The 18,862-nt window shown below is 47.8% G+C and overlaps 1 protein-coding gene across 1 annotated transcript in view; it reads right to left on the bottom strand.

Annotated features, from left to right (window-relative positions):
• Positions 1-18,862, bottom strand: part of LOC129388135 (uncharacterized) — a 434,948-nt gene that overhangs the window by 377,541 nt on the left and 38,545 nt on the right. Inside the window, exon 3 of the mRNA XM_072284749.1 lies at positions 8,100-8,232. Within this exon, the coding sequence (XP_072140850.1) occupies positions 8,100-8,232 (133 nt within the window). The remainder of the gene's footprint in view (positions 1-8,099; positions 8,233-18,862) is intronic.

Below are 18,862 nucleotides of genomic sequence, written 5' to 3'. Positions count from 1 at the left end.
GAGAGACGCCAGATTCTTGGTCGTATGAGGGGACTCATTCCGTGAAATTGAGCTGTCTGCTATGAGGTCTTGTAGATACTTATACAAGGCCGTCACTTGAGCAAATAATTCTTCGAGGTCACGCGATATTTCAAGTGGAAATGTTAATAAAGCTTATAAACGTATATATATGGATGGGGTTCGAAAAGCTGGTCAGAATCCATCCCTCCTCGGGAAAATGAAGACTTTCCGCCTGTGGCAGTTCCACTGAAGCACCCTCAACAAATATATGCTGAGCAATGTGCCTCGGTCGAAACTGCCTCCTTTAGGATACTTTCATTTAACTTGAGCTTTCGCTGACCTTTCTTTGACTTAGGATGAGGAGGTGAGCAGTGGCGTAGCCAGAAATATCGTTAGGGGGGGGGGGGGGGAGCTCACATTGCAGCTCGGCCTCCTCCTAACAGAAGTTGTCCAGGGATCAAATACATTAAAAATTAATAATAAGTGCGCTGTCATTGCCAAAGATGCTGCAAACGAATTCTTGAACGCTACGCACTGTCAAGACAAGTAAAATATGTATTTGTTCATAAGAGAATATACACGTATGTCTGAAAAATTGTGCCGGAAATAACTGATATCAATGCTTCCATGTTTTCTGTATATTTAATGCGTAAACCAAATATCACACGAACTTCAGAACTATGTCAGTTTCAAACCAGCAAAGCAGTGCATGCCGCTGATATGAACAATGTAAAAGCCATGAAATGAACAAGTTGAGGACAAATATTTTTATAAACCTTTATAAGCCTCTCTGCCTTTCCCTCAGTTGCATCTCTCTCTCTCTCTCTCTCTCTCTCTCTCTCTCTGCCATTCAAGAGCCTTGTGTACATTTTTGTACATATGCAATGACCAGGGAAAAATCTCAATGACGCTGTCCTTTGTTCTAATGTGTTGTGCAGAAGCAGCTGCCCCCGGCGGTCGTGTATTGTGAGAAATTGCACAAAAATTATAGTCTCAGCAGAGAGAATATATAGAAAGCAGAAGTTCTGCAATATGTATGAGGGCGAGGGAAATGAAAGTGAGCCAATGCGAATATATAACAAACGGTACTTTATCTAAAAGTAGCCTCCATGAGCATTTAGACATTTGTCCCACTGACTGACTAGTTGCGTGATTCTAATAAAATTCCTTGGGTTGTTGCTTTAAGATGTCTCTGACTATCTCACGTCATTGTCCGACACGAATACGATTCCCTTGAGCTGTTTTTTTTTTTTTTTTTTTTTCAATGCTCCAAATTGCGGAAGTCGCAAGGCGACAGGTCTGGGCTGTATGGTTGATGTTGCAGCGTTTCCCACTTGAACTTTGCCAGTTTTGTATTAACCACACCAGCGACGTGGGGACAGGCATTGTCGTGGAGCAAGATGACCCCACTCCTCAATTTTCCACGGTGTTTGTTCTTGATTGCGACACGCAGCCGATCCAACGTTTCATAACATCGGAAACGATTGATAGTCTCTCCAGGCATAGCTAATTCGATGAATAATAGCCCCTGACGATCGAAAAAAAGTCAACAACACCTTTCCGGCAGAAATGACGGCCTTTGCTTTCCTTAGGGGTAGTGAATTGAAATGTTTCCACAGTAAGCTTTGCCGTCCTGTTTCTGGCTCGTAGTAGTGGCACCATAATTCGTCCCCGGTCACAATTGCAGACAAAAAGTCGTCAACCTCATCATGATACCGGATTAGATGAGTCAAGGCAGCGCCGAACCTCTCCATCTTCTGGCGGTTGTTCAAAATCTTGGACATCCATTGCGCACACAAGAGCTGATAACCGAGATGTTCATGAATTATGGTGGGACCCGAACCGTGACTGATGTTCACACGCCCTGCCAATTGATCGATGCTTATCATCCGTTCTTTTCTAATCAGCCTTTGAATTGTGTTGGAGGTGATTGCACGGTGGCTATGGCCCGTTCTTGGATCGTCCTCGCAACATTTCCGTCCTTCTTTGAACCGTTTGCTCCACCGCTTTACAGTGGCCAATGATATGCAATGTTCAACGTACACGGCAGCCATACGGCAACTAATTTCTTTTTGGGAAACATCTTCATCTGTCAGAAACCTCATGACACCCCACCGTTCAACTTTGGAATGTCCATTACGTGACGCAACCATGTTCAACCTAGTGTATAAGAGCATTAAAGAACTTTGATCCTCATACCTGCGTGTCACTTTTGTAAATGAGAGATGCCTCTGTGCCACGCGCATGCGTCGCAGATAATGAACCGACTCATTATTGCGCAGGGTGAGTTGGTTCACTTTCATTTGGCTCGCCTTCGTACATTAGAAATACGAAGATACAATGTAATACACAAATGCGAAGATACACTTTGATAAAGGACAAAAAAGTGTAACTGGAAACAAAGTTCACAGCACATATACACAAAACCTCGCAATAAGATATTTAAAGATACGTATAACTCTCCAATAATCTACGTATCTAAGCAAAAGTCACTATATATGGTGCGTCAACCAAGGCAAATAAACATGTTGTGCAACCACACATTCACAGATCACCGCCCCCTCCTCCCTCCAATCCCCCGATGTATCGCGCGCGACGGAAGGCGGCGCGCTTCCTGCCCGATTTTCTCCCTTGCGCACCCAAGACTGAGCAACCATCGTCGGCTCACCTAAGCCGCCCCCCCCCCCCCCATTTCGCTTTCACTCGCACATGCAACATGCCGAGCGCGGTCGCGATGTTATCGCCTTTGGACTTCATAGAGAACATGAGTTCGACGGCGACGGCAGGAATGCGCCTGGAGTTTCCATATAACTGCTATCGCAATAATATAATAAGAGTACCCGGCAACTGAAGCGTCCCGTGGCCCTTTATCCTCCGCGAAAGAAGTAACGAAATCAAACTTTCACCATGCGGCAATTCGCTGCGCCGCAACAATGTCTTTTTTTTCCTTTGTGGGGCGCAGGCACCGAAACGAAAAGACGCGAAGGAAAGCATGTTGGCCACAATCGAATGCCTACTTTAGGCACCTCATGTGGCTACCGAATGAATATCGAAGAAAACGTGAGACGCTTGACCCACAGAGAACCATACGCATATTCCTCGGGATCCTACACCGGCGAGACAGGACTTTCCGGGCAGATTGCGCTCAAGCAAACGCATTGCAATCCGTCGAGTCCCCTCTGTGATGGTGGCGAGCGACCATTGTTTCTTTTACTCGTCTGCTAGCCAGAAAGCGTCCAAAACTCTGCCAGGCAAAAATCCACTCGGTCAGACAAACGAACACGCACCGAAGTGCGCCGCGCGGTGGTAGGGGCAACACGAGAAAAACGCTTGCGCTCTGGCTGGCTCTGGCAGCCAGCGGGTAACGAGAACAAGAAAAGTGAAGAAACTAAATGTGTACTCGCGAATAAAAGAAGAACGCAGTTACCTTCGCTGGGTTTAGTGTCTTGACATGGATGCTTTGGCGCAGGTAAAAACATGTTGATATTCTTTTCTGTAACACAATGGCACAAATGAACCCCTACAACGCTTCGACTCATCGGACCTTGCTGCGTACTTAGCAAACTTGTCTGACAGTGTGTTGATTTGCTCTGTCTCATTGTATGGTCCGACGTACGACTTTAGAAAACTAAACTCAATGCACCTTTGGCGTGACATTTTTATAACAACATTGAACCCGCAAAGTTCCGGAACTTAAGATCTAAAGCACGACTTTGGAAATGTCAGTGCACCTTTCGCATCAAACGTTTACGAGAACTTTATACCCATAAAGTTTCAGAATTTAAATGCAAGCGCTCCCCACATTCCGCGGCCTCCGCGAGAGGCCGCGACATGCCCGCTCGCCATCAAAACGCCTTTGAAACATTGCTCGGATGGAGCGCCTTGGGGCGGGGGGGGGGGGGGGGGGGGGGGGCGTTACGACGTGACTTCCGGTGCATTGGCGTTGCCGCGAACTCCAGCCCAACTTCGTAATTTTCGCGCTGAAATGTCTTTTCGAGAGTGAAAAGGACATTCTAGACAAAATCGAGCATGATTTCCGGCGTCGGGAGTTGCTTTAGTTGGCGGCGCATGACAGCACGAAAAAAATTCGGGGGGGGGGGGGGGCTCAAGCCCCATAAGTGCCCCCCCCCCCCTGGCTACGCCCCTGGAGGTGAGGTATTCCTCATTGATGGGGGAGATGTTTTCTGTGCCCGACCGGTATTCTTTACATCTTCCATTTCTAACTCTCGACTATTCTGACTGTCATTCGCTATAGCAACATGAGGGCAATTTGGAGCCTCAGAATAATTAGACGTAGTCTCCTGTGCCTTTTCCTCACTAGCCTAAGTCAGAACCTGTTACCTGTGATAATACAGGACCCAGTCCCATAGTTCGCATGACATTTATTTGCGAAACAATAGCTTGAGAAATACAGTCACCAACACTCACTACCAGTCGCTTCATACCTTTGGCCTCTGCTTTTTTTACTGGCGTTTCTGTGACTGCAGTGAGGGATATGTCCGTAAGAGACTAGCTGTGACTGCATCATAACCACGTTTCCTTTCTTTGACAATGTTGCTCGCCTCCCTGCTGGAGTAATGTCGCTTGTCTATTGCTTCCAGTATCCCTATTTCTTGGCCCCGAGCAGAACAACTAGAATAGTGAATGAGATGTTCCCCCCCCCCCCTTCGCCTATTAGAAACATCGCTCGTCGTGGGCATTATAGTCACTATTTGTGTGATCTCACCCGTATGCGCGGCAACGTTGGTTTGATTTGCACCCGCCAGTGCTGTGACCAAATATGCAACAATTGAGACATTGTAGAGGTCGTGGTAAAAGTGGCTGCACTCTAAATATAAAGGATCACACGTTTATTTCCGCTGGGCAGGAAATTCCAGCAAAAGTAGCAATCATCAGTTCTATTGGTATCCGAACATTGTCAGTTACGCGTGCATCGATATAATGTCGTGCTATGCGCGTGAATGAATGCACTCAGTGGTGCTGATGCGGAAGAGTGCATTTAAAGGAGTACCTACCCAAAAATTTCCGATCTTGTTTTTTCTGCTGCAATAAGTAGCTAATTGCCCAGTGATAACGGCACGAAGCATCATTTGCTCCAGAGCGTGACAAGTAATTATTTGGAGTCTTGCTCGTAACGACCAGTCGAAGTTTCGGTTTCAGAGAGCAACGAGATAGGCCAAAGAAGATTGATTGATTGATTGATTGATTGATTGATTGATTGATTGATTGATTGATTGATTGATTGATTGATTGATTGATTGATTGACTGATTGATTGATTGATTGAAAACATTATTATTCCACCGAGCTGGGGTGCCCACCTATTACCCCACACGCAGGTAGGGGGGGGAGGGGGAGGACGAAGCAGTTCCCGCGTGTTGAGAACGGCGAGTCTTCACGGCCTTAACGGCCAGGCGGATTGCTCGACGCTGGTCGTCTTCGGCCTCGTTTTGGAGCAAGGCCTGCTAGGCTTCTCTACTGTCAATCTTTTCCTTGGCCCTGGGGAGCCAGCACACTCCCATATTACATGGTCTAGCGTACCTTTTTCCTTACAAATTTTGCACAGGGCGTCGTTATAGTCCTTCGTCTGAGTTAAGTAGATCGAATATGGTGATGTATAGTTGTTTCCCTGGAAAAGCCGCCAAATGCGAGGGTCCTCCAGAGAAAGAGATCGATGCGGAGGCGGAAAGATCCTTCTTTCCGCTTTGTAATGATCAACGATTTCCCTGTACGTGATGATGTTATCCTTGATCCCTGGAACTGGCTTCTCCAGAGTTGCCCGGTAGTAGAGTGCTCGGGCGAGCTCGCGAGCGGCTTCGTTATGTGGGACTTCTTCATGGGCCGGAACCCAAATAAAAGTTATGTCCCTCCTAGGAGAGTTTTTGAGTAGAATTTCGGGGACATCTTACGAGATTCTCCCTTTGCTGAAATTTCGGACAGCTCATTTGCTATCGCATAATATGACTCCCGCTTTTGTATCCGCACAAGCGAGCGCTGCTGCAACCTCCTCGGCTGCACAGGCGTCCCTCGTGCACGCGGAGCACGCTATCGTAACGCACCCGTCGCCATCAACCACCACCGATACCGCTGCACCGTCTCTGCCGCAAGCGGCGTCCACGTAAGCTACTTTATGCGCCGGTGTGCTTTTAAGTTTATTTACTAGAGCCTTGGCCCTGTGAGCTCTCCTCTCTTTGTTGTAGATAGGATGCATATTTTTCGGTAGGGACGGGGCAATTTGGAAGCGCTGGACGTACGTCCAACGGAACGTCCTTCTTGCCAGTCGGGGCCCCCCTGTCGCATTGGACTCCTACCCATTCCATGATTTTCCTCCCTGTTTTGGACTGGCCTAATCTTTTCAACTGAGACACTCGTACTGCTTCAGTGAGCTCAATTAGCGTCTTGTGAACCCCCATATGGAGAAGGAGGTCCGTCGAGGTCGATTCTGGGAGCCCTAGGGCTCTTTTAACGCTCTTCCTAATGATCGCATCTATTTTCTCTTTTTCTTCTTGTTTAAACACTAGATGCGGTGTGGCATACGCTATTCGGCTGGTAATAGAGGCTTGCATGAGTATGAAGAGCCTGTTCTCTTTGAGGCCTCTGCCTTTGAGTATATCCAGAGAAATGGATACAACCTCACGACAATCAAGAAGTTAGAATGATACGCGGCGCAGATGACGGGATCTTTAGGAGAGTTGGAGCCAAAGAAGGAATGTAAACACCGCTGGGCACGTGATCGCACGAAACTGTTACGTGCGCTCGCCGGTGCGCGAGCTTCGTTTTGCTAGTTCGTCTGCTATGCCTGCACGTGCTTTGCGACGTCCTCGCCATCATCGTCGTCCTCGTTTTCGTCCTCCAGCGGTGACTGTTTCCTGCAGGCGAGAGTCACTGCCATATATATATATATATATATATATACGTGGCCAACCACTTTTGAATGGATCCACTACAAAACAACGACTCGGAAAGTTCGGCCATCGACATCTTTCAATATGCGTACCACGACCTCCTCTATAAACTCGTGATGCGTACGCGCCAACTAGTACGAACCATTCATCGAGGCTGCTTTGGGAATGAAGCATATTCGGGAGCAGGACACAAGGCGAGGTAAAAGTCAGCACAGCATCAGGCTTCGGGGTATGTATACAATCTTGGTGGAAGATCATCGGACTGCTCTAAGCTCGGCGGGTTTTATTTATACCAGACACGCTCGAAATGAAACGAGCAAACCTGGCTGCACTTCAGCGGGGTCCATTCTAAGCGTCCAGTGGCGCGCACGAATTCGGACCACTCTTGCCGCTGATCGACGCCGACGGTAGCGAACGAGCAAGTCAGGTGAGCTGGCGATCGCTGGGAAACGGTATAGGCCTCGCTCGCTGGCCGTCGGATCCGAGGCCGACGGCCCTTGCGATCCGTCCGCAGCTCGTAATAAAGCACCTATATTTGTCAACACAATCAACATATGCACACCTATGTCACTCATAAGTGACAACACAATTAGTTTTCCCGGCGCCGTTGGTAGCGATGAGAAAACACGTTAGCCAGGCGAGCCGCTTCGCAAAGACGATTGCAGCGGCGGCTGCGCTGACCGCTTGCGAGTCAAAATACCGCCAACGATTTACTATTTCGCGCAACGTTTTATAACAGGCACGCTATCGAGGTCACTTTATTCTATGAGTTATTTCGTGTCAGAAACAAATTTTAGCTGATTTTTGTGCTGCCGTCAGTAGGAAGAAATTAAAGAAAAAATCCGGGGCGATCGGAGCGGCGAGCAACTTGCTCGCAGGGCCCGTCCCGACGGCAGCGCAAACTCGTCACGTAGTGCTTTCCCGGTTGTTTACAAGCCTTGTTTGATGTCGATGTCGCGCGGTGCTGCGTCTTGCGGTTGGCTGCGCGCACGTACTTTAAAACTGATCTTAAATATGTTCTAAGTTATATTCGCCGTTGATATTTTGCAGGCGGTGTGTGTGCCCACATAATTAAGTCGATCTCACACGTTAACTAGACTTCGAAATTTTGTGTCAGTACTGTTTTAAGTAAATCTCCTACATAGGACTGATCCGGCGATCTACACTCCATGCCTCCACAGCCGAGTTGACTCACGTCTGTGATGTTCCGGTAAAGAGGTGTGGCTGAAGACGTGGCATGGAGGGCTTCCTGTGCAGCCTGGGGGTTGTTCAGTCGGATGGAACATTCGTTGGCTGGAACCAACGACACAGTGATCGTTGTAAGGCCGCTGCGATAGAAAGAATCCAAAGGTAACTTAGAAGGGCTTGGGAGCCAGCTAGTTGGTACGTAAGCGCCCCTTCTATAGCTCTTTGCAATAAAGAACTTAAGTTCCGTAAAAGTTAATTAGTTTCGATTGTGTCCATACTGTGTAATTTATATTTGTATTGTTTTACGTTTGTGACGCATGCGCAGCAGTAGATTATTGACGATGACTCGCCATCCCTTTCTTCCCTTCTCTCTTTCAGTCCGTTGCAAATAGCATATGTGCGTGCTTCAATAAAGATGTTGTTGGCATAACGCTGGTCCTGTGCTCTTCCTTGTCCGTGTGTTTCTTTTTTAGCGCTGTTTAAAATGAACAATCCAAGGGTAATTCGTGAAGAACAAGAGAAGCCGCCCAAGGGGACGGCCTCCTTCTGAAGGATTCTTTAGAAATGGGCTTACGCTGAAATGATCAAAATTAGAGACGAAAATCAAAATAGAAATATCTAAGCCCATGCGACGCCTAGACAAAGCACCAGAGCCACAGAAGAACACAAGCGACCATCGGGCAGCGTCTTATGCTAGAGTCCTTACTGCCTTAGCTTTATTCGTTGTTGTCTATGCCTCTTTCTTTATTTCTATTTTATTTCCAAGCAGGCTCGGCGCTGTCATAGTTTTACGACGGAGGAGTGAAAGCCGAGATCAACGCTGCTTAGAAATGGCTTCTCGAGTCACTCGACGCGTCACTTTCTGATGCGTTCAAAAAACATCGGCAAGACCTCCGCAGGAGTGAGACTTTGTTTGCCTAAGAAAATAATAAATACGTGTCATACGATAAACTACGCGTATATACACTGTGTATATTCTCCAACTCAAAACAGTTTATAGTGTGGCAACAAATGTGTAAATTTCCTCACATGATTCCGACGAATGTAAATGTATCAGGCGCCTTACGTGGTACTCCAGAACAAGGAGATCCCCCTGAGAAAATGTGGTGGTGACAGCGCACTTTAAAAAAAACAAATTCTTGTTGCACTCAGAATACTTGCACCACGCCTCGGAGCAAGAAGAAAGCCTAAAATGGTCAAATAAGCTTTTCTCAAATGGCGGCAAAGTACTAGGCTGGACCATGGAGCTCACAAGTACCAATTCGCGAATGCCTTGTAAGTAGGACGCGGGTGTCCCGATGTCCAATAAAGGAATAAACAACATAAAAGAAAGCAAGGAAGTATTGCAAGGCAGAGAAAAGACAAACTGCGAACGTCGTCCGGTGGACGTCGAAGTTCGGCGGTGAACAGCAAAGTTCGGCGGTGAACAGCGATCGAGCAACGATCTCTGCTAATTTATCTGCTTAATTGTTATCTGCTTAACTGTTCAGTGAACTCACTCCCTCGTGAACCAGTCACGCCTCATTAAATAGCAAAGTATATATCGCAACTAAAATATAATTCTTCTCGTGGACCTTTCTTCTAAACGGTGCCACAGAAAGACACGAACACGGAATGACACTGCGAACACATGCGCCGTGTTTGTAGTGTCACTGACGAGCGCGATTCTGTAAATAGGTGTTGCATTGTCCGTACTACATTCTTGAAGATTTTGATGTTTTATTTAATACCAACGTGCACTCACTGGGTTTCAACACGCGCCGTATTTGTTCAGTGGCTATGGTGTTGGACTGCTGAGCACGAGGTCGCGGGATCGAATCCCGGCCGTGGCGGCCGCGTTTCTATGGGGGCGAAAACGCCCATGTACTTAGATTTAGGTTCAGGTTAAAGAACCCCAGGTGGCCGAAATTTCCGGAGTCCTCCACTACGGCGTGCCTCATAATCAGAAAGCAGTTTTGGCACGTTAAACCCCATAAGTTAATTTTTTTATTGCGAAGCAATACTACTTTAGGTCGACTTCAGCCCGTTCCGTGGCGAGGCGGTGGTAGGCACCATTGACCTTTAGCGTGACCTCGCTGCGTGACGTCACACCAGCTGTGTAAAAAACGGGGCCCCATCTCACGCCGTCGCGAGGCGAGGCGGTAGCCACCAACGGCGGCCTAACTCCCGCTCCTCTCACCAGGGGCGCTACGGTCGGTGTGACGTCACACCAGCTGTGTAAAGGCCAAGATATAGTTCGACGTGCTCGGCGCGCCAGGCCGCGGCAGGCGAAGTCGGATACGCTGCGCTAGCGACGCCAGGGGTGCAAGAAATTTGCTTCCTCTACAGTTCGGCGTGCGCGCGCAGCGCGAGGCTGGCGCCATCTCTGCGTCCGGGAGCGCAACTTCACGGCTGCGGCGAATAGCGCGCCGTTCGGGTAGCGCGCGCGCTTTTTCTCCTTCCGTGCGCATAAAACAAAAATTTTTGCGGCATGGCGTTAACTTGTCCTGACAGCCACAACACCGCACTCATATTGCTAGTACGTCGGCTACGTCAAAAACGGAAGCGGACCATGTACATACGAAAGGTATTCGACAAGCACCCTCAACTCGGCGACTACCACCAGCTAGTACAGGAGCTGCGAAATGCAGCTTACCTGTGGCGAGACCACACTTCTTTCGTATAGCTTCCCACGCGTTGTTCTTCCGCTCTGTGTCGCGGTAGTTCATGCGTTTCACATCGTATACACATGGATGATTGCGAATCGCTTCAAGCAGGCGTCCTCACTCGCGCTGTCATCACACACGGATGTTGAAAAAACCACAGCCACACTGCCAGTACGCGCACCGCAGGCCGCCATTCTGCCTCCTGCTCGCTGCCGCTACAGCGCGCAGTGCATTCTGGTCTAGCGTCAGCCGCGTGAAATAGAACATGCTCCATCTCCACGCCGGCGGCGTTGAGTTCGCCAAGCGCGCCTGGGCACGCCGGCTACGCCGTGACGCCGGACTGTAGACTGCGCGGTTTTGACCGACGTCGCTTAACCGCGACGCGCGTGGCCGCGCGCGCGCGTTACGCCGGAGTATATCTTGCGCTTAAAAACGGGGGCCCATCTCACGCCGTCGCGAGGCGAGGCGGTAGCCACCAACGGCGGCCTAACTCCCGCTCCTCTCACCAGGGGCGCTACGGTCAGAGTGGGCATATCTTACGACGCGGAGAAAATGGAGTGTTACCGCACCGTCGGCCAAACGAAACTGGAAGATTTTGTAATGGGCACGCTGGTGAGGGAAATGTTTGTCGGCATACACGGATTGGACGGATGACTTCCTCTTAGATGATTCACTGTAAGCCGTAACACTAGCATAACCCAAGACTACCACCAGCCATACTACCAGCTGATCCGAGAATAACACACTATTGCTTCGCAATCACCAGGCTTAACCAAGCTAAGCCACGGCCGTTTTTTTAACTCCGTTTCAAGACAAGTTGTATATATATATATATATATATATATATATATATATATATATATATATATATATATATATATATATATATATATATATATATATATATATATATATAGATATATAAAAGATATTTGCATTGGGTCTAGGATTGCCCCTGTTCCAAGCTATGCATTTGTGGATTGCGCTGGTGAATGTATTTGCGGCACGTGGAGGGTATATTGTTCGAATTTTCAGGTGCATGGATGATTATTTGGTGTTGAACCAATTTTCCAAAATAACGGTTGACGTACTTAAGGTGTTAAAAGAAGCTGCTAACGACCTCGGGTTCACGTTTGAGCTGCCCCAGGCGAACAATCAGCGGTTCCTGGATTTGATGTTGCTCATGCAATGTGATCACATTTATTGGGAGTTCTGTCCGCGCTCACAGCAAGGAGTATTAAACTATTCCTCCGGGCACTCAAAGCTGGTAAAAGATGGTATACGCCTCGTGCACCGCCGATAGAGGCGCCACTGATAGCCACCTAGCGGGCGCTTCCAACAGTACGCGCGGGAGCAATAGCAGACGACAATCATTTGCAGCAAGTATGGCTGAAGATCACGGCTGCGATTTCTCCTTTGTTCGGGTGCCAGGCTGCTGCTTCTGCGGTGGCAGCTGTAGGGAAGACGCTGACCTCTGTGGGAGCGGGTATGAACACGATGTTAAGGGTGTTTGGGACAACATGGTCGGCATACGTGCCAGGTGCGTCCCGCAGCCAGACGCCATGAACCCCATTTACATGAAGTGGAGCTCATATTAACTAGCCGATAAAGTTTGTTGAGTAATGCGATCTCGATCGTTTTGTTTTAATTCTACCCTTGCCGTAATGCTGCTTCTGTATCTCAATAATCAGCACCCGTCCTTAGTGCAGGCTTACATCAAACAAATCCACACGGTGCGACGTCTGCATATGCCGTTGTGATTTTTCTGCCGATGAATACATGTGAGATCGCCGAATAAGTTCAGTCGAAGTCGCCTCGAGAAGAGTAATTGAAAATTTATTTATGGAAACGCATACACTAGTCAACGAAGTCAGCAAACGCACGGGTTAATAAAAGCACGTGTTAGTGCTGTACTGCCGATGCAATTCTACTGCATACGCTGATGAACTGCCGTTCCAGCTGCAGTTTTTTTCAATTTTGAATTCCCCAAGAGAGCTGCTTGGAAATGTACAAAGCTAAAGCCTGACTAACTTTTCAGTACATATTTTTATATTGCTAGAAAGAGGTGCTACACGATATACTTAAAGGCGGAGCAGCGCCAGTCAAAGTAGATGAGCGCTGTCGACAAGGCCGGGTTTAGTCCTCTGCAGCGTAAGCATAATAAGAAAGAATTTAGTTGAGTACAATATTCACATGCAAGAAGGGACTACATTTTGAAACAAACAAATCACTCGGCTTGTTAAGTCTGCTCAGGCAGCATCGGGGTGTGATGACTTCCCAAACGTGACGCGAACTTTTCAGAGAAAAATGGAACAAAAATACTATATGCAGTAACTATTAGCGATTCTCGCTCTGAACTACCTATTTTCTAAACACATTTCCAAAAAAAAACATACAATATTTAAGATGCCCTCGGACGAGAAGAACAAAGCTGTTAAAGAAGCACTTCCTTGGTATCATTCCGATAAGACACAGCGTGATTTATACCCTTTACAAACGAGGCAGGGTGTAAACCTCGCAGCTCAAAAGAATCAACTAGAGTTATGCATCGAGCAACTAGCAACATTTAAACATGTGCGAAGCCACGCATAAAATAGATGTAAAAACACAACGTGCGCGAAAGCTGATGCGAGGATTTACCGGGCCACATAAAACCAACAATTTCAGTTCTTGCAAACTTCAGTAGTCTAAACATGCAACACAATCCGCTCGTGCAGTCGCGCTGCCTAGCTAGCGCAACGCGGTAAAGAAGCGGAAAACAATATAAGCGGCAAACGGCCTTCCAAACTTTAGCGAAATGCCTTTAAACCGCATGCTGCACTGCAGACGAACTTCGTCGCTTACGCGTCTAACTATGATCGAGTGGGAAAAAACACCGACGAGACAAAGGAAAGGTTGAGAACAAGAAATTTCCCGCCGAAGCAACGATCCATTTTTGCTACCGTTGCTCTCGCTGATGAGGCTTTGCGGGGAGTGATTAGAACCGTAACGTCGTCACGTTTTCGACGGTATTTGAGCCCCCCACCGTGCAACAATTCTTATTCGACATTCCTTTAAACTTTGACCACCCCACACATGCGAAAGGTGTTGCCTATTTTGCTCTGAAAACATGAATAAGACAGAGAAGCACTATCAACGACACAAGAAACTACGGCGCGCGCCTGGCTCCTCTCCCGTGTGTTCTGCGCAAGGCCGCCACCAGTGGCGCGTCCATCGGCGCGCACTGCGCGTATAGCCAACTGTGTTTGCCGCTATAGTTGTGGTTTAAGTGTCACTCATTTCTCTGGGCATAGGTTCGCCCAATAAAGCGTTCAATTCGTTACTGATAGTTTTGCTACTGTCTGGCTCTTCACTGTCACTACAACTGTCACTGTCACTTCTACTGTTATTGTATGGTGAGTTATGTAGTTATATGTACTAATTATTGTATTATTTATTACTGCAATAATTTGCTGTTGTATTTATATCTCAGTGCATCAACATATTCCTGCGCGTGTGTGTACCGCAAGGTTTCAGTGTGATGTGACTACTATGCGTTCTTTGTTTCATTTTATATTTCTTTCGTTTTTAGAACCAGTCGAATTTTGTACAGCATGCGTGGAGTATTTGCTTGCCATTTATTTGGTTGTGCCACCCTACTAAAATCACCTTGGATGATTTTGTATCTAGCTATAAATGAACAAAAAAATTGTTCTCAGCCTTGACACAGCCGCTGGAAAGTGGTGCTTCCATCCGTAGGCGTCTTGCGCGCACTCGGTCCACGAGAAGCCTTTTCTTTATTTTTGTATATGTATTCTTTTTCATTTTTTACTGATACATACCGCACCACTTTAGGGCTATATGTAGCAGGAGAGGGTTTGCAAAGAATGTTACAGCGATGGGCACCGACAAGATCAAAAATGTGCAAAAACAATCAGATAGAGCAAATGTCAAAGAATACAATAAAAACATTAAACAAAAAATCAACTTCTCTCTACGCCTAAAGTGGCGTCTGCCATCACCACATTGCCACCTATTCGCAGGGGTCCCATACTATACTCTGGGTTACCAGCTTGCCCAAATTTCGCCACGCACTCCATGCTTTGGACTTGGAACATCCTCCCCATATTGGCGGCGTCTTTTCTCTTCGTACAAAGGCGCTAAGCATTTTTCAGGGCAACCAGAGTGACAACTTGACAACAGCTTTTCAGCCGATAAGTGAGCAGAAGTCGGCGTGAACGCGTCAGCATCTCCTGGCAGGGAGTCTTGGCAACTCCTTGCTGCTTGCACGGCTCGCACGTGAACCCCGACTCCAGGCAACCAGCGGCTCTGGGCCTCGACTGCACCTTTTGGACTTGCGTTGTTACGGACATATAAGGTGGCTACGGAAGGCTGTTGTGTATGTCGACTTCCCCAGACCATAGAAATCTGTCCTTAGGTCATCTCTGCAACCCTTGGTCAGTATACGGCTCCGCCGCGAACAGCATCTCCTGATCACTGATCAGGCACCTGATTTCCCTGTCTTCCGCACTCATCATGGTCCAGGTGCAGCGGAGCCTAAACTTTACTGGCCTACTGTAGCCGAAGCACCGGCTGCAAACTCGGCCCCATTTGGTTGCCGCTGGCGCGATCTCGGCAACTTTTGACCCACGCTATCATGCTGCTTGCGTGGTACGACCACCCTTCACTTTCCCGATAATTGTAATTTCGTCTCAGCTTTCTTGATATCGGCCACGTGCATTTGCCAGGACAACTGATGTGACCACCCTGCCGAAGCACTGGGCCTTTTCCCCTTCAGGCTCGACGACAGCACTTAAGGTAAGTCTACCCACTGGTACCAAGCCTCGACAATTTCTGGCCTGACTGCACCCTCTATACAAGGCCTCGGCACCTCCTGGCCAACCTCGTCGCCACGGGTCACCCGGTTCAAGCTCTCTCTGTGTCGAACTTGGTGTCTCTGCAAGTGGGCGAGCTGATCCACCATGCGGCTGTTCTTGATGTAGGTGACGTGACGAGATTTGGAGTACTCCACGGCACGTCTTTGCATGATAAGGAACAACTTCAAAGATGCACGCCTCGACAGAGCAGCATGTACACAGCAGAGCTTACGAGGGCACCAACTCTTCTACCGGGCACGTGAGCTTGCATTAACTGAAAAACACCGCGACAATGACACTGACGAGAAAAGAAGGCGACGAACAGAACGCTGACTCGCGACTAAAGGTTTTGTTTCGGAAACAACAGATTCAGCAAGAAAAGCTGGACCACAAAACAAAAGTAACCATTTATATGACCCATCTGAGGTCAGCTTTCTTTTTTTTTAAATAAATAAAACCATTAGTTGTGGAAATCTTTTCCAGTGCTCAGCAGAAACCTCTAACGAGACGGGCAAGAAAAGAGACACACGCAATTAAGTTGCGAGCACGCTCCGATTCGCAGCTGACTCAACAGCATGGCGCACTGTTTTCGTCGCCTTCTTTCCTCGTCTGCTCCCCGTGGACACACGCACACCGGCTAGCGCAGCTCTCAGTCTTGATGCAAGACTTATGCTTGAATGGAAGCATGCCCCAGGTAGGTACGCGAGACGTTTTGGATGACATGTAAATGGTTCCACTTAGAGTGACTTATTTCACGATTTCAGAACAGATTTCTTATTTTCTGGTGATACTGCTCATGTCATCCATTATAACCAGATTAAAGTATAGGACATTCACATCATTTACTATTTTCCAGCAATAAAGAAGGAAAATGCGGTCTTGGACTCGAGGTAGAACGTCCCTATAACAGCTGTGTACTTCTTGGTTCGAACACAAGTGATTATAGAACTTTTTAAATTTTATTTACGTTGCCGAGGCGCCACAGCGTGCTGTTACAGAGATAGCTCGATTACGTGCCCACAACTGTTTAGTGCAAAAAATGGAGCGACATTAAAAAAACTTACAAAATTATGGGGTTTTACGTGCCAAAACCACTTTCGGATTATGAGGCACGCCGTAGTGGGGGACTCCGGAAATTTCCTTAACATGCTCCTAAATCTGAGTACATGGGTGTTTTGGCATTTCGCCCCCATCGAAAGCGGCCGTAGTGGCTGAGATACGATCCCGCGACCCTTTTAGAAAAAGGAACACGATAATCATTTCCAGCAGGCTTGCGATGCGTTTACGATGTTCGCGGCCGTTATTAGGATCTTATTTGTGGCCCAGGCAGAAGGACAGAAAGTCGCATTGGACAAACACACAATGTGCCTTTCTTTGACAATGTCATTCTGCCTGCGCTACAACAAAGTAAGATGCCATACCAACAAACTCGTGCAGATGCCCTCATCGTAGTTAGAAGGCAGCATCTCAGTGAAGTATCTCAGTTATTATGAAAGGGCCTATACATTATACCGTCTCTTCGACGCGCCGTGGTCCCATTTAGGTGAAGAACTCTCTATACAACCCTCGTTTGAGAGTATTCATAGCAGCTGAGGCTTCGTAACTGAGCACTGTTCTGACTCATGAAGGAGTGCGCTGCGCGATAGTGGAAATTTTCCTCCGGGTGCTTTTTTTTTTCTCGACGACAAATAGCTCACGAACAGAAACCTCTGCCTTTATCAACCAATCCTAGAGTCAAGGCACTAGATAATCTGTGTCGAAAGAATTGGCTTGGCGCTAGGAATTGTGCCTTCTGGCGCAGTACAGAAAAAAAAAAGTGAGCTATAAAATATTAGCCTGCTCTTTCGCACACTTCCTACGGAAAAGACCCCGCGACGAAGCAACGAGTTGGGTTGGCACGCAGAGAGTGTGCGCGTGGCATCTCTCCTTTCGCAACTGCGCCCGCATGCGATTGCACGTGTATATAGTACGTCTCCGCTGCGGCCTGTACGCGCCCAACATAACTGGTTGAAAGCGCTCCTGATGTTTTGTCTAAGTGGATGTCCTGTTTGCAAGCTGACTTAGTACAGATGTCCCATGTCGTCGGCAGGCGATTTCATAGCCCGATGCACTGTGTGACACACACACACACACACACACACACACACACACACACACACACACTATTATATATTGCTATGGATGATCCAGAAAAGGAGAATAGGACGAAGACGAAAGCTCACAACAGTCTTTCGACGCCATCATTACATAGACTGTAAATAAACTAGATCCACCGAGTGCCCGCAGGTAAGACGTGAACACGCATCGGCATTTTCAACGCAGTAGAGCACAGGTCGCGCATTTTTTGGCCAAGAGGTCATGTCGTAAGGACTTCCTCGTTTTCTAGCAACGACGAAGGCTGCGATGGCGTCACCCGCCCGAAGCTAATCTCAATCGTTCCTCCCCGCTTACGCAACAACACCGACGACTCTCGCCCAACAGCAGATCTGTGCCGGTACGCGATAGCTGCTGCCTCGAGCTCCGAGAAGGCGCTTCTTCAAACGACGGCTGCAGCGGGCTTGTCCAGTGGGTCAGCGCGGCCGGCTCGCGCCATCCGCCAGCATTCGCCGGGGGGCTGCTGCTCCACATGCGCGACGAGACGCAGTCGACACACTCAAAACTGGCGACAGTGAAATCATTGCTCTCATTGTGAGCACTGCACAAGATGGGTTTACATAGACAGGCCGGCAATGTCCCCTCGGCTGTCGCGACCAAGAAAATGACTGTTCCTTGGCACACCATTCTTTAAAATCTATGTACACGTTTATTTGGCAGGCACATGTTGATGCGTGAAAAAAATAATACTCACCACCCTTTTTTCAATATGGCATTGTTTACAAACAATTATATCGCATATCGCATAAATCGCATCTCTTCAATGCAGCAATAGCAGGTTTACCACAAGTACTTCTAGCAGACATAAACATATCTATGTATGCTGATGACATTTGCATGTGGACATCGCACAAGTCTCTAGAGGTTGTCAAGCATCGGCTGCAGGAAGCTTTAAATGCAATAAGTGATTATTTCAGGGTACAGGGCATGCAGATACCTTATGCCAAATAAGCGGCTCTGCCCTTCACGAGAAGAAAGTTAGAAATTCCGGGCTCTAAACAGATGACCATGAGGTAGCTCGGAAACATCGTTTTCTCCGCGTGATTTTAGACCACCAGCTTCGATGGACTCCTCATTTGACCGCCCTGGAAGACCAAACTAGTTTTGTCATAAAT

The sequence above is a fragment of the Dermacentor andersoni genome, chromosome 10 (genome assembly GCF_023375885.2).
Source record: "Dermacentor andersoni chromosome 10, qqDerAnde1_hic_scaffold, whole genome shotgun sequence".
NCBI lineage: Eukaryota > Metazoa > Arthropoda > Arachnida > Ixodida > Ixodidae > Dermacentor > Dermacentor andersoni.
The sequence above is the reverse complement of the archived record's forward strand: the minus strand, read 5'-3'. Positions and strand labels throughout refer to the sequence as shown.